Raw genomic sequence first — 17,438 nt, 5'->3', positions numbered from 1 at the left:
GTAAAATTACTTCAATATAATTTTGGTTATACAATTAAAAAAAAATTACAATTGCACCCCTAAACATTGTTTTAACCTAATTTTTATTAGGGTTTTGTTAGAATTTCCAATTTTACCACTAGCAAAGGTAAAAAAGTTGTTTTAATTAAGCTTTTTCGATTAATGCAAACTATAAATCACTCAATTGAGTAAAATTACTTCAATATAATTTTGGTTATACAATTAAAAAAAAATTACAATTGCACCCCTAAACATTGTTTTAACCTAAGTTTTATTAGGGTTTTGTTAGAATTTCCAATTTTACCACTAGCAAAGGTAAAAAAGTTGTTTTAATTAAGCTTTTTCGATTAATGCAAACTATAAATCACTCAATTGAGTAAAATTACCTCAATATAATTTTGGTTATACAATTAAAAAAAAATTACAATTGCACCCCTAAACATTGTTTTAACCTAATTTTTATTAGGGTTTTGTTAGAATTTCCAATTTTACCACTAGCAAAGGTAAAAAAGTTGTTTTAATTAAGCTTTTTCGATTAATGCAAACATATAAATCACTCAATTGAGTAAAATTACTTCAATATAATTTTGGTTATACAATTAAAAAAAAATTACAATTGCACCCCTAAACATTGTTTTAACCTAATTTCGACCTTGCTTTAGATTTAACGAGTTATTAAGGTTGCACCAAAAATTTGGTAGAAAAATAGCCATCAAAGTAAACACAAATTACTCCAATTTTTTTAAATTTACTTGGCAAATATTCAAATTTAATCCCATTGAGCAAAATGCAACTAATACGTGTGTACTTTATTTTTGGCATCGGTTAAATAATGGTTCAGGTTGGAAATAACTGTTGTGTTAATTAATAGATAGAAAGTGGTAATCGTGTGTTATTATAACTGGGCAAAAATAAGTGCATGCGAGAGTTTTCAAGGTTTTACGTTACGTTTGTCTGAAAAATTACCAATTTTTTTTTGCCAAGCAATCACAACAAAGTACTTTTGTATGTACATTATTCAAATTTTTTTGCCCATAATTCAACGCCAAAATGCATTTTAACATGACTTTTAGTAGTTTCTATGTGCAATTTGGTTACGAAGGAAAATGTTCATTCTTCCTTATTTTGCTAGTTAAGCTATAAAAGGTTCGTCTAATGGTGTGGCAAGGAAAGGTGAAATAATTGTAAAATAAGCTAAATTTTATGATAGTGTAGGTAGAATTCAGTATGATTTAGTAGATTCAGATGAAACTGATTGTGACAGTCACTAAAACTAGACTGAGAGACCTTAACATCCAATTAGTCAAAAACTTTTATTAAAATGTTGGTTGACAATTTGGTTGGTCATATTACAATACATTACTTGCTACATAACTTGAACAAGACAAAAAATTGAGGTTTATCAAATTCAGCTTGTTTGTTAAGTTTGTTTTTTTTTTTAATTACGAAAGTCTAAAGCGTGTAAGTTCAGTAAAGTTTGGCTCTTTAACTTAAGAACTAATCAAATTTACAAAAATTGCGTAAGTCATTTTATTGCATTTTTTTTGTAAAATTATGTAGTACATGTGGTCTAACAAAACCAAACCGTAAAAAGTGCAACAAAGTAGTGAAAAATTTCATGACTAGCATGTGAGATGTAGGTATTCTAAATTTAAACCATATTCATTAAATTGACGTGGAGCGCAACTAGCGATCAACGTCAACGACAGCAAAAAATGATGGCTGAAAATCGGCGACAATCTATAATAAGAACATTTTAATGCAAAAACTAATTGATATATTGAAAAAACATGGAAAAGCAACGCGGAATGCGTTGCGACTATCAGACAATAATGCTTATCCTCGCGCTGTCGCTTATCTGGCAACCTTGCCGTAGAAAAACTCCACGTGGATCGACCCGATTTCGCCATAGTCATTCGCCGCCAAGTGCTTGCTTTGTCGAGGCCACGGCCACTAACCAATTGCACCACGCAATCTATTTTTATCCATGCAGGTTGTGCTGGCCCATTATTATTTTTACACAAAAAAATCTCAATACTGACCATTTTTGACACCGAATTGTTGCTAGAGGGAATAAAACCAAACAATTTTTTCTAATATCAATTTATATCCACTTGTGTTAGTCGTCCACTTGTTTGTTTTGGTGCATATTGTTTTCTATCATTTGTTTGACTTTGTACAATCCAGCTAATCATTTCCTGGTAAGTCGAAATCAAGTTGCTTACGGTCAACAAAATTAAAAAAAATACTTAATTGACATTTGATTAATACCCTTAATTTTTTTTAATGACTGTAATTTTGGCAGAAAAGTATAATACAATAAAAGTTTTTTAATGGAATTAATCGCATAGAAAACAAGTCTACTTCCTCTATCTGACAAAGTTTTTTTATTACTTTAAAGGTTTAATATAAATAGGAGAGAACTAAATTTACAGTAAACTGGAACTAAAAGTCTTTGACACTATGGGTTACATAACGTAACACCATTTTTAAATTTTGGATATCCAGTATATTCGATATGAGGAGAATTTTTTTATTAACCGGAAAAGGCACTTAACAATGCAAAATATGCAGTTCTTAGGACTTTTATGTACCTCTCAGATGTAGCAACATAAATATGACGGTGGCAAGTTTATAGGAAAGGCAGTCAATATGCGAATTCCAGTTCAGACGATCATCAATAGTCACTCCCAACAATGTGACGGTATTACCCTTAGACACGTTGTCCGAAGTAGAAAGAATCGACTCTTGAGTGTGATTTAAGACTAATTTATTATTAGAAAACCAAGACTCGACTTTGCACCTCCCCAGAACGAAACAACAGCTCCGAGAATGTAGACATAACGGTTGTGTCGTCAGCAAACAGATAACAATTGGCTGGCTTTACATACTCTGAAAAATTATTAGTGTAGATTATAAAAAAAATGAGGACCCAAAACTGCGGAACACCTCGCTTTAATGGCAAGACAGAGAACAGTTTTCCATTTGACACACTGAGAGCGGTACAGCAGATAAGACTCGAAAAATCTTAGACAAGCAGAGCCAAAACCGATCTTCTGTCATCAAATCAAATGCTTTTGAAACGTCATAAAGCGATACCTGCACTTGATCAACCTTTTCAAGCCCCTCAACAATGTCAGATATAACAGCGCGCAACGCTTGATATGCTCCAAAGGAGAGTCAACTCTTTCCAACCTGAACAACTGTTGAAACACCAAACAATGCCCAGTCCTAACACGAATTATGGTGATAATATGTCTCCTATCTTTATAGGTCAGTCTAGAAAACCATGGTTTTGGCAGCAGACTCGTCAAAGTAAAAAAAGTTTGCCTCCAGTCATCATCCCAGTCAAGTTGAAAGGGCAACGAGACATTCAAATTCCTACCCAGGCCAAGAGGTCTGCCCTTTCATTACCCGCAATTGACACTAATTTTTAATGAATGCAAGCGCGTTATTTGACCCCCTCTGTAACTTTCATGGTATTGGTTGGGCAAGAATGAAAGAAGTGAGAAAAGAACTACGTCAAGGTGGTTCAACAAAATTAATAGTGGATAAGGCGGTAGCAATACGGAAATTTGGTGGGTCTAGCCGAGAGAAAAGTGGGCCACCAGAGAGAACCTTGCCTTGCCTAACGCAAATTCTCTAAAGCGTCGCTCCTGACCCACGGTAATAGCCATAGGTTCTCGTCATGGTTAAGCAAAAAACGGGGGAGACTGGCAGTTTTACCGTGCTCGGACAACGAAAAATCTAATTAGTCTATAGCGAACGAGAACAAAAAATCGACGTTGTGAAAAACAACAAACCCATTAAACATAATAATATTATCCGGACGCGAAAACAAGTAAACTTTCTATGTGGACACGAGGCAAACGCCGCAGTTATTCGCCGCCACGTGCCGACTTCCACGAGCCGCAAAACTCTGGGACAGGTCACGGTAGGCGAGCCGGGGGCGGGAGCGGAAAGGGGGGCGGCAGCCCGAGCAGCTTCGGTAGCTTTCGACTTGGTGCTCGGCCGCGCCAGTAAACATTTAGTCAGATTTTGGCCATTGCAAGTGTGGCTGAAATTTAAAAGTTTTCCCAGTTGATTCAACTCAGTTGCTCTATAGCTCTACCAACTCTAGTTTAGTTGACTGACAGTCACTCAAACTTGTCATAAAAATTGTTGTTTACGCGTTTAGTTGAATGTTTCGCGACGTTTTGCTCTAGTTTTGTGTCTTTATTACTACAAGAAATATTTTGTAAGTATTTATTTTTTTTTTATTTTTATAAATTTTCTTTTATTTTAATTTTCCTGCTTTTACGTGTACAATTTTCGGCCAAAGTAGCGGTGTTTTAGGTGAAAACATTCCTCATTTGAGTTTTTAGTCAATTGGTCCTTCGAACCTGATTTCACAATAAACTGCTGTCACGAAAAAAAAAATGTAACTTTCCCAAATTTCCAGTTACAATGATTGCAAAAATAATTCGCATTGTTGCCGTTTATTTTGCACCTGTCTGAAATTTCTTTTCTGCTAAGTGGGGTAAGCAACCCCCCTGTTTGGGGGTTATGCGTCATTAGAGCAACGTCGCACGCTTTCTCGGGTCTCTTAACCAGCGTAACGGCCGAAACTAATGGGAATAATCGTTGGTTTGGTGGATAATTGGCGCAATTTGGCAACGTCGCGTTCCATAAAGAGAACGCAACCCGCGACCTACGTCTCGTATCTGGTTGTCGAGGTCGGCGCTCTATGAAAAAAACCAACCAAAGCGGCCACGTGGCGGCGAATTACTGCGGCCAAAAGCTCGTGGCGTTTTACATTGGACGGGCGCATCCCGGGTTCGAGGTCGAGACGAAAAGCCGCGGTGTTTTGCCGCATTTGCCGCGCGTGTAACGTTGTTTTTCACTTTAAATGATAATAAGGGTGTCGGCTGCACTGAAATACCACTTAATCCTTGCTTTCGGTAGATTAACGTGAACCAGTCAATGTCTAATTTTTTTCTACCGAAGTAGAATTAACGTTCGCTTAGCACCCATTTTGTCAAAGCCCCATTGAATAACTCTTCCATATGGATTGCTGTTTGACCTCTAAAGCTTCATACAACCGGGCATGTCTCTTGCATTTTTTTTATAACATTTATCCAATTAGGAACACTTGTAAGATCATAAGGTTGATCAGAGTCCAATTATTTTGTAATACGATATTTTGCCAGAAAAATTAACTGACATTGAACGTTTGAAAATTAATTTAGTTAGTTCCACTGAACTCAAATTAGTTCTTCTTTGTGACTAATAATATCCAAAATATTTTATCACTCTCTTCCAGTTTTCCAGATAATTAACTTTAAAAATATGACTCAAATACTCTCCACTCATTATCGAAGAATATATGATACCCACCACTAAATTTGTTTTAGTGGTTAAATTCAATAAAATTATCAAAATTTATTATGTTTTTGTAACTAACTAAAAACATGTCTATTTTGTATTTTATGCAAAAAACATCGTTCTAGAATCAAAAGTGGAAATGCTACATGATTTTGTGGTCGAATTAAAAAAATGAGCATCATATGTCTTCCAGTTATGTACACACTGTAAATTACCAACACCTTAACATTCTTATTATTGTGCGTATAAAAAACACCCTGTATGTAATTATATCTCTAAAAAATCGTTTTTTTCTGACTTCATAAATGTAGGATGTCATATTTACCTTGAACCGTTATTGAGTTATTAACCATAGAAAGCCACAGTTACTGGGAATACGAAATGGTTCACACTGGGGCAAAGTAAGCTGTAAATATGACAGCATTATTGTATTTGATAATTACAGTAATAAAATATTAATCAAAGCAAGGAAAAAAAATGTTGTGTCCCACCCTGTCAATTGCGAGCAACTAATTTTGATAGTATCCTAAGAAAACTTAGTTGAAAAACCTAACCTAACTAATGATAATAACTGTAATGCTCGATGGGTTATTTATAGAAAATAGGTACAGGGTCATTCACTGGGGACTGACCAACATCACTTTTTGAACTTCCCTGTAGGTATGTAATTTCAAATACTTAAATAGCCATTTGATGTAGTTTAAAAAGTTGAATACAAAAAATTAAAAATAATGTTTTTTTTTGTAATGGATTGGAATAATCCAAAAATATAATATTTTCAAATATTTTATACAAAAAAATTGTTATTTATGCAACAATCTTATTTGCACGCTACGTAAAAGTTTGTTAAACGAGACGAAAGTACAACAAAAAATTAATAAAATCGTTTGAGGACAACAGAAATATAGCAAAAAAAAGAATTTTGCACTAAAAATCATAAAAGTGTACTTTTATTAAAAAATCCATTAGTTGCTGAATATTTTGATAGTAATTTTTGGATTCAACTTCTTAAACTACCTCAAAAGGCATACAGGGTGACCCAAAAATAAGTCGGGTCAAAAAAAAAGGTCAGTGCCTTAGTTAATGACTCTTTACAACCTGTTCTTAGAGGAAAAACTTTATTTACTCCACGGTATTTCAAATAAATCAAACCAAATAAGCTCAGCCATGCTTGCGAATTAATCTTACACTTTCAGCCCAGAGTCAGTTTTAAGATTTTTCCTAAAAAATCAGAATCACTCAAATCAATCAATTGTCTGTGGGAGTTATTTTCTTTTCATTGCAATACTGCATTGAATTTATACGATTTTCTTTACCATTGCACTAGAACCAGGGTTTGAAAATATCATGATATTTATATAAATATCATATCACATGATATATCGGATATATATCAGATATATATCCGATATGTATCATTTTCAATCTTTATATACTTAACTATAAAAAATATAAAAAACTAAAAAAATTGTTTTGTTTTATGCTTACTTAAGCTATATTTTGTTTTAACACAAATCCTTTTATAATAACTTATATTATTTCTATACAAAAAAAATAAACTTTTTATTATGCGACTCTGAAAACTATCTATTTCTCGACACACAGTAACAGCTTTACTGATCTCAGACAAATTAGAAAACCAAACTTTGTCATCGTTCAGTAAAGCTTACTTAATATTCTAGATACTTAATATAATAATTTTTTGATGCTTTGAATAACTGAAACCGGTTTTTATTCAATTAATAAAAATATCGAATATATCGGATATATATCAAGCTGTAAATATCAAGATATATATCATGATATTTATCATGATATATATCACTGGATATATATCCTCTGAACCCTGACTAGAACAACAGGATTTTCCACTAAACTAAACCTAGCAAAACGTTAAAGTTAATAAAACGTTCTTTATCTTCAAAAAAAGTGATAAAAAAAAACAAAATTTGTTAGAACAACAATTCTTTTATTGTAGTAAATATCATCTAAAAGCTTGTTTAACACTAACGTTTTGACTGTATACCTCGCTTTCTTCAGGGCTGGAGTTAGAAAAGTTTACACTCTTTTTCAATTTAGACAATTTTTTTAGCCAGACAATTTCAGTCTAAACTCTAAAGAATAAAGTTTGACAACATTGCATTTATCCATTTCCTGGAAATCATTACGCACATGGAGTTGGATAGCTCGTCGGTGTCGCTCGGCGGTTCGATAACGACAACCGGCTTGCAATCGGGTCTGTGCTGTAGTTATTGACCTTAAACTTTCGTTCAAGTTGAGGTTTTTTTAGCAAAAAGTTTTGATCAAAATGTCCAGCTAACCTTAAACTTCCAACCAAGAAATGAGCTTTACAACCCATCGTCTGCGAAAATTGAGCTATATCGGATGCATCATGTCTGATGCATCCGATATACATAATGAAACAGGTTCTCAAATTAATCAAGACAAAAATCTAATTCATAGACCTACGTGGCGTTTTACCCAGAACTATGCAGTAAGTATTTTTTTAGTACAAATTTTGTAACGATGTATTCGCACAAATTGATAATACTAAGTATTAATAATATCTTATCAATAGATATTTAAACCGGTGATAAAATGCATTTGCTCCTAGTAGTTTTTGTACATTATGTTGGAATAAGTGCTTCATCAAAATGGACCCTCCCAAAAACAGTGAAGTTATAGTGAGTCGCGATTTAAATTCTAATGAAGAAATAAGTCAGTCAGAAAATGGCGAAAGTAGCAAACAAATTGCAGAAATCAAAGATGAAGAGCAGTATACAGGAGACGGCAAAAAAACCCAACAAGGTTGGATATTCCAATTGAAACTGATAATGCTATTTTTGTGGCGTACTACACATAATAGTTCCATTGAATATTTTCGTTTGGCATCAGAGTACAAACAGGCAAAATCATTAGATGATTTGGTATTTCAATACAAAAAGGTAGGAGAGCCGCAATCCAAACTGCGTTTACTACAAGCCAAACATCGTGAAACTGACAATATTAGTTGGAAGATGCTGAAAAAGGCTGACGACAAGTTCAGTTTGTCGAAATATTTTCATTCTTTCTTGAAAGTGAAAAGGTTATGTTCTTTAAAATCATACTACACCATGTTATCCGACACCGATGAAATCGAAGATATTCTACTGGTAACTAATGCAAATACCACAGACGACGTTGAAAGTAACCACCTAATGAAGGATTCTAATGCTGTATTTGAAGATGATATGCTTGAGGTGGATCAGGAAACTTTTAAAAACACTACATGTTTTAAAATTAAGCCAAACAGTGACTTCAATTCAGTATATAAAATAACTTCTGATCTTTACCAATTAGTAGAGTATATTGCTGATAGAGTATTAAAAAATCCAACCTCATCAAATGAGATCAATGAAAGATTACTAAGAGTGATTCAAGATTATCATTATCCTTTAATGAAATACGTTTTTGAGGTTTTTGATAATAAATTAAAAAAAAAAAAAAAAATTATTCAATTTCAAGAATCCTTTCTAGATGACACTGAACCCAATGAGTTCAGAGACACGTTGATAGATAAGTTGGCAGAAAAGGACTTATCTCAAGAAGAAGCGATAAAAAAAATGAGAGATTTTCGTGATGAAATGTTCAATGAAATGAAATGTTTTTGTATACCTTCAGGCAATCTTGAAAAGATAGAAATAGAAATATTTGCTAAAGAATTAAGTAAACTAATTTTGAAGCAACTAGAGAAACAACAATTGTCAAAACAAATTTTGACAATAGACAAAACCGCTTCAAAAATAGTAAAAAAAATCGTACCTGAATGTGTAGGCTATGTATTTGTAAAGTGTTACAATAAAGTGCGTTTCAATACATTTTTTCTAGACGACCAACAATCTGAAAACTTACCAGACAATTTGAAAACTTTTAGAAACCAATTGAAACTTGAGTTAAACCAAAATTTTGAAAAATTGTTTCAGTGTGAAATTGAGATAACTTTTCAGCAATTGAATATTCCAGAAGAAAATTTATTTAACATAAATTTACCGGTAGGATTTAGCAGTTATGATGTAAAGGAGTTTGAAGAGAAGTTTAAGTTGATAGTCAATTATCCAGATCGCAAGCAGTTGATAGAAGTTCTCAACAAATGTACGGGAAAAGACTTGTTTCGTACAAATACAAAAGTGTTTAATGCTATATATTACAACAAAATGCACCACTGGCTAGCAGACACCACAGGTGTATTCTATACGAAAGCAAAAGCTGAAGAGTTATTCTCCAGTTTACAAAATGAGTTAAAAATCTGGAGCGTAGAATTTACTAACAAGCAATTTTTCATGTTGGATAAGGCAGAAAGGTTACACCTGCAGTTTCAAAGTTATGATACTGTATGTGATTTTATAAAGAGTGAAACTAAGGTTTTGCATATAAAGTGTTTCAATCCAATGTGTTGTCGAATGAGATTAGGTCAAACAATTAATACTTTACAAAAAAAATCACAGTCAAATAAGCACCTTCAACAATACGTAATGAATGACAAATATATCTGCATTGAAACAGATAACATTATTATTCTACCCACTTTCAATCTAATAATTATAGATTGTAGCACTGTTCCTATTGAGTTTATCGAATCTGAAGTTTCCAAAGTTACAAATTGTACAGAAAAAAAAATCATTTTGCTATGTGAAGAAAATGACAACGAATTTTTGTGTTTACAAGATGTGAGTAAAAAATATATACTCAACGAAAAATTGATGAAATTTGGAAGCGCTAGCAATACTTACAGCCTTTCAGACGTTTTTGAAGTAAATATGATTCATAAAGTCCCTAAAATGGTACTTAACCATGTTTTCTCTCAGTATTTACAAAAAAAAACAATACTTATACAAAGTTACACGTTTCAAGATAAAACTAGATCAACACAAACGTTGGATAGACTTTATTTTAAACCACATGATGAAAATAATAAGGTAGCTGAACAGGTTTTGCTTAACAACAATGAAGAGAGTTTAATAGTAATAAGTGGTGTTGCAGGAATAGGCAAAAGCACGACTTTATTGAAATTATTTCAACTAATCAAAGATTTAACCAATTTTGTATTTTTAATAAACTTAACAGACTGCTGTGATGTTCTAAAAAACCTGGACAACAAGCGAGCCAAAGGTTGGTCCATACATTTTTTACTGAATAAACTATGTAAGAAACTAACCGGTTTTGAAAAAGCTGTTTTATTGAAAATGTTTGGTACCAAAAAACTGGATTTTTTTGTTCTTATTGATGGATTTGATGATATTTGTCCCGATTATTCGGACAGTGTGATACAATTTGTGGAGGATTTAAATAATACTGCAAAGAAGATAATTATATCAGCTAGAACCAGTGTTCAAAATTATTTGGTAGAAAGCTTGTCTCCAATAATTTACCACATCACACCTTTAAGTACGGAATGTCAAGAACAATATTTGGAAAATATATGGTCTGACCTAAACTTAACAGAAGAAAAAAAGTCACTTGCCAGAAACACTGTTTCTCTGGATCAGAATTTTTATAGCATTCCACTGCATTTAAGCATGCTTGTGAAGTGTTTAGGAAGTGATACAATATTACCTACAAACTTTACCCAAAACGACTTATTCAAACTGTTTGTACAATCTTGTATTGATAAATACTATAAAAAAAATGATTTTACAGGTTCAAAAATAGAGCAAAAAACATTACGTTCAGAAACAAATAAAAAATTTATTAATGATTATAAAATATTGGCTATGGACCAATTTAGACCTTTATCTTTTTCAAAGAAGTTTAAATCTTCTGGATTGAAAGAGCTTCAAATTCAGTTCCAAAATGATACTGCAAAAAAACAAGAAATGGTGGAGTGCATTGACAAGAAACCAGTTTTTGTGCATCAAAGGTTTGTCGAGTATTTTGTGGCACTGTGGTTCTTGGATACTTTTAATGAACTAAAGGAAAATACTACAGGAAGAATCAAAACGAAACTAAAATGGCTTAACGGGAATTTACTGACAATACTAACTCTCCCAGAACACGACGGAATTAGGATATTCCTATACAGCTATTTGGATGAAGTGTTTATCGATGAGCATTGGCAAAATTTGATGAAACTGGCAAAGGTTTACGATGAAAAACCGGAATTTACAGGAAAAAATTTAATACAACAAATTGTATGGGACAACCAAAAGTTTTCAACAGATGAGGAAAAGTTAGAACAGCTGGAAAAAGCTGTTACAAACACTTTTGATATTTGTTCTGTTAGGTTTCCAAAGAGGTTAATAAATAAAGCTTGTTTGGACAAAGCATCCGAACAAAACTTAACGAAAACTGAAAAACTTCTTCGAGACTTAGGTCCTCGAAATTTGCATTGAACACTAGTATTAAAGAAGTATTTTAGGATGTAATTTAGTATTACGCTATTTGAATTAGTACTTAATATTTCTTGTTGTTTTAATTTTGACTAGATTAGTAAACTTATATACAGGGTAATTCAAATTCGACCCTCACCATTGGGATCTCGGAAACTATAAGAGATACGAGAAAGTTTAAATTGGGGCAAAGTTGCGCAATGTAAAGCTCAACCAAATGCAGTTTTAAAAATTTCGATTTTCCGAGTACTTCCGAAGATATCCGAAAAAAACTGAAAATTTGATTTTTTGTTTTTATTTATTGCTAATCTTATTTGAAGAGATATTCCAAAACTAAAAGCACCTTTTCATTGCCACTTTTTCTCAGCTATTCGATGATGGATTCAAATTTGCCACACGACGTTTCGTTTTTTGTCAGCCATCATCAACTTTCTTTTTTCTTATGGGCGCCATATTGGATTTTTAGCCCATCAAATAGTACGTTTTATTCTGATTTTAGTGATGTATAATAATTTATGATTTGCTTCATAAATAACAAAATAATTCAATAAAAACTATTTTTACTTTAGTTATTGGCTTTGAGTTAATGGGCCGTTTTATAAAATGTCATTATTTGACAGTACTTGTCAAACACGATAATTCGGACGATCATTAGAGCTTTTAGAGATTTTACCTTAGTTAGCTTTGTTAATGAGACGTTTTATGAAGATTACTTGGTAGTACTTGTCACACGCAATTGGCCTGAACATACTTAGTCACAAAGGTGTACACGTGACTTGACTTGACTGAGCTTAGGCCACTCGCTACGCTTGTGGACCTAGTTGTTCTTTTCGTGAATAAAAAATGGTTTAAGTCACTTGCTGTATAAATAACTATTAAATCACTCTGAATGACATTCGCCTATTTACAGATGTAAACAAACAAACATCAATGTTACATCTACGGGGCGCGGTGCAAAGTTAATAGAACTGTAATTTTAGTTTTTTTTTTTAATATAAGAAGTCGAAATTTAATAAAATACTGTATAAGACACGTGACTTAAACCGGTTTATTCACTCGAATAAATATGAATGAATAAAAAATGGTTTGTCACTTACTGTATAAATAACTATAAACTTGCACTAAACATTATACAAAATTGAAATTTGGCAAAAAATGAAGTTCTTAAAATGATGATCTTTCTCTTGGAAACATAAATAAGCCTTTTAAGTTAGAGATAATGCTAACAAATCTCTTTTTCTGATTAACCTAAATAGTTCAGCAATGCTTGTATAATAATAACATTTTCTGCGGGGGTTTCTTTTCTAGATACATTTTTAACTATGATTGACGCTCTAATGATCATCCGAATTATCGTGTTTGACAAGTACTGTCAAATAATGACATTTTTTAAAACGGCCCATTAACTCAAAGCCAATAACTAAAGTAAAAATAGTTTTTATTGAATTATTTTGTTATTTATGAAGCAAATCATAAGTTATTATACATCACTAAAATCAGAATAAAACGTACTATTTGGTGGGCTAAAAATCTAATATGGCGCCCATAAGAAAAAAGAAAGTTGATGATGACTGACAGAAAACGAAACGTCGTGTGGCAAATTTGTATCCATCATCGAATAGCTAGGAAAAAGTGGCAATGAAAAGATGCTTTTAGTTTTGGGATATCTCTTCAAATAAGGTTAGAAATAAATAAAAACAAAAAATCAAATTTTCAGTTTTTTTCGGATATCTTCGGAAGTACTCGGAAAATCAAAAATTTTAAAACAGCATTTGGTTGAGCTTTAAATTGCGCAACTTTGCCCCAATTTAAACTTTCTCGTATCTCTTATGGTTTCTGAGATCCCAATGGTGAGGGTCGAATTTGAATTACCCTGTATATTGTCATCTCTATGATTCTGGAGCTGGAAAACTGCTAAAACGAAATCTTATCAGCAAACAAAGACCTCTTCCTTACATGTGTAATCAATTTTTTGGGGTTCATTGGCCCTAGGGTCATTGTCCGGAGTTCCCTACGCACGTTTTGCTAACAACATCAACATGGCCCGGGTCAAAAACCGAATCGTAGGCCCCTCTTTGCCCCACCGCGCAGCGCACGCACCATCAAAGCCCTGCTTTCCCTCTCGGTGCGTTGTCCGCTACGCACAATCGTATCGTGGTAGTCGTTCCCGGACATCAACGCGTACAACATGGACTCGGTCGCGAAAGAGAAAGTTCTGAATCCAAAAATGATTCGTAGCCTTCTCATGCGTTGCGCCGCTACCAAAACCGAAACGGGTGTGTGCTGTATACAGTTTGTAATGTTATTTTTGTTCTAACTGATTTTTTGTTACAGAAGAACGTTGGCCAATGCCGGAAATGGTGGGATTCTACAGCCAAACCTCGTTGCCTGTATCCACCGCCCTCCATCCCACCTCCTCGAGTGACGATTTGTCCGTGAAGAAGTTGGTGTGCAGTCCAGACTTACCACTGCCCGCATTCCCCGCCCAGAAACCCCAGGAAACCGAACAGTGTCCTACTTGTCGTAAAATGTTCATTTCCAAAGCGACACTGCAAGCCCACCAGCGCCAAGTACACCTTAAAGATGATGGTGCCGACCCGTATAGATGCAATATTTGTTCAAAAACTTTTGCCGTACCAGCTCGTCTGACACGTCATTACCGCACCCATACGGGCGAGAAACCATTCAGTTGCGATTTCTGCGATAAAAGCTTCAGCGTCAAAGAAAACCTAAGCGTCCACAGACGTATCCACACCAAGGAACGCCCCTACAAGTGTGAAGTGTGTTCCAGAGCGTTCGAACATTCTGGAAAACTCCATCGACACATGAGAATCCATACAGGCGAACGCCCCCACAAGTGTACAGTCTGTTCCAAAACATTTATCCAGTCCGGACAGTTGGTCATCCATATGCGCACGCACACTGGAGAAAAACCATACGTCTGTAATGTGTGCCAGAAAGGCTTCACCTGCAGCAAACAACTCAAAGTGCATTCCAGAACCCATACAGGCGAGAAACCATATTCTTGCGAAATCTGCGGCAAGTCATTCGGTTACAATCATGTACTGAAACTACACCAGGTGGCGCACTACGGCGAGAAAGTTTACAAATGTACAATTTGCAACGACACCTTCAATTCAAAGAAAAGCATGGAGGCACATATTAAAAGCCACTCTGAAAGTGTATCGGTGACCATCCAGCACCCAGTGCAACCACCCACGCCACCTTCATCGAATCCTTCCAGTGAATCTGGCGTGAGCGACAAAGAAAACTCAAAAAGTTCAATGGATGACCATCTGCAAAGAAGTCCTGAACCTGAAGACTTGTACTACCTCTACTCATCCCCTAATTCGTACCTACAAAGTGCATATCCAGCGTCCTCTGCAGGAGTGCAGCTGTTGGCAGCCGCCGCCACTGCACGTGAAAACGCTGATTTCTACTCGACCAACAGTCACGCTGACATATTTTTAAACTTTATGAAGTCCCCATCCGCTCAACCGTTAAGGCACTCTGCGTATTTTCCTGCAGCACCTGTAGCCTCTTTGAACGCAGGAGACGACATCAGAAAACGTGTAGAAGCCGCCCTAGTTTTGGACGAGATGAGTAATTACTCAGAAGAAGAAAGGATCATGACGCCGCCCAATTCGAATCCAGTATCACCGACACCTTCTGTATCACCTCCGGCATCACCCGATCCAGAGTTGAGCTTACCACCCAGAAAACGATCGAGAATGATCCAGAAATCCATGGAGAACACCATTGATTCCTCACCAGTTAGGTATAGTGTAATACAATACGCGGGAGCGTCGTAGAACTGTGTGCAATAGAGACTACTACTAATAACTGTAGTTCAAAATTAGTGGCAAAGCTTCTTTTTATTATAAATTTTTTTCGTTCTGTGATAAGACTGTTTCTTGTGGCGTCTTTAATATTTTTTTTTTAAATATAATTATTGTAGTGCCTGTGGCGGGAGCCTTTGCAATAATACTACTTAATTCTATATAGGTAGTTGTATGTATGTGAATTTATTATGGTTGTATACGTTTTTATATAAGTTGAATGTGTTTAATACTAAGCTTGTATTTGAATGAATGGTTGAGTCAATGAGGAGTGGAGTTTAGATTAATATATAATTCATTGACGCAACTAGAAAATTTAATTTACATATTACATACTTTTCGGTGTTTTGGGAATTAAATCAACACTGAGGACTGTAAGCTTTTATTTCCGATTATATCGGTTGCTAATGCACCAGTAGCTTACTTTTTTTTTTATAACGATTGTTCTGTTTTGTTAACAAATAAAGTAACGTACTGTACGCGTAAGTCTGAGCCGAAGGTCTTTTAAACCGACGGTCTAAATTATTGTATTATTCCGTAAATTTGTCGTAGTACTTGTATATGTAATACCTCTATATTAATAAAAACGCAAAATTAAATAAATATGAACATTTCCAATATTTGGTTTTTATTCGTTCATCCCCATATAGTTAATAGTTATTAGAAGCCACCACCAAAACCATATTTAATTTAGGAAATATAAAGATAAGATAGCTATTTTAAAGATATCGTATGACGCAACCATTGCAACAAAATACTAGAACAAGTAGGTCATGACCTAGTTATAATCTAAATTTTGAAATAGAAATAGAATTTTATAGTGGGTGCTGCCATCTATTAAATTCCTGTTAAAGCTGACTTCTGTGCAGGTTTAATCTGTGGGTAAAGCCATTAATTGTACACACCAAAAAATAGAAAGTTTGTTTCCAGTAACAATTATGATAAATCCGTATTCTTAAATAATTACAAACATCATTATTCTGGTCTGTGCATACTATAGCGATATCTGTGGCAGAGAACTACATTTCGACATTATCTGTGAATAGTACAGATGTCACCACATGCTAATTTGGTGAATAGTAGAGTGGTGAATAGATATTACAGTTGTGTAGTGGCTTTACAACTTATACTTCCTTGATTATTTTATTTTAAGTAAAATTTTCAAAAAAATTAACAGGTTTTTTGGTTAGTTTTCATGAATTTGACATCAATTTGCAGTTGTTGAATCAATTTTTATAATTTCGACGCCACATTTCAGTTTTCAAGTCAATTTCCTTCAATTTCATGTCAGTGTCAGATTTTTTGGTCAATTTTCATAAATTTGCAGTTTTTAAGTCAACTATCATGAATTTGATGTCAGTATTCAATTTTAAGTAATAATTTAATGTCCAGTATCAGATGTTTGAGTTAATTTTTATTAGGTTGACGTCAGTTTGCAGTTTTTGAGTCAATTTTCATAATATTGACGCCACATTTCAGTTTTCAAGTCAATTTCCATCAATTTGATGTCAGTGTCAGATTTAGTTTTCAATTTTAAGTAAAATTTCATAAATTTATTGTCAGTATCAGATGTTTCAATTAATTTTCATTTGGTTGACGTCAGTTTGCAGTTTTTGAGTCAATTTTCATAATTTTGACGCCACATTTCAGTTTTCAAGTCAATTTCCATCAATTTGATGTCAGTGTCAGATTTCGTTTTCAATTTTAAATAAAATTTCATAAATTTAATGTCAGAATCAGATGTTTCAGTTAATTTTCATTAGGTTGACGTCAGTTTGCAGTTATTGAGTCAATTTCCATCAATTTGATGTCATTGAATGATAATGTTACTAACAGCAGTTATATTAAACAATATGGCCGTGGGTAACAA

The 17,438-nt window shown here is 33.9% G+C and overlaps 1 protein-coding gene across 2 annotated transcripts; it reads left to right on the top strand.

Annotated features, from left to right (window-relative positions):
• The first annotated feature begins 4,021 nt into the window (after nucleotides 1–4,021).
• LOC145733094 (uncharacterized) lies at nucleotides 4,022–16,186 on the top strand. 2 transcript variants are annotated; one of them, XM_081985734.1, is made up of 2 exons: nucleotides 4,022–4,237; nucleotides 14,064–16,186. In XM_081985734.1, exon 2 carries the CDS (start codon nucleotides 14,078–14,080, stop codon nucleotides 15,539–15,541), a length of 1,464 nt encoding a protein of 487 aa, XP_081841860.1. In that variant the 5' UTR covers nucleotides 4,022–4,237; nucleotides 14,064–14,077; the 3' UTR covers nucleotides 15,542–16,186. The 2 variants fall into 2 exon arrangements, with proteins under 2 accessions (XP_081841860.1, XP_081841859.1); XM_081985733.1 differs by lacking the exon at nucleotides 4,022–4,237 and adding an exon at nucleotides 13,609–14,005.
• The last annotated feature ends 1,252 nt before the right edge of the window (nucleotides 16,187–17,438 follow it).

The sequence above is a fragment of the Ips typographus genome, linkage group LG8 (assembly GCF_016097725.1).
Source record: "Ips typographus isolate SLU linkage group LG8, UJ_Ityp_2.0, whole genome shotgun sequence".
Lineage (NCBI taxonomy): Eukaryota > Metazoa > Arthropoda > Insecta > Coleoptera > Curculionidae > Ips > Ips typographus.
This window is presented reverse-complemented; position numbering and strand designations above follow the sequence as displayed.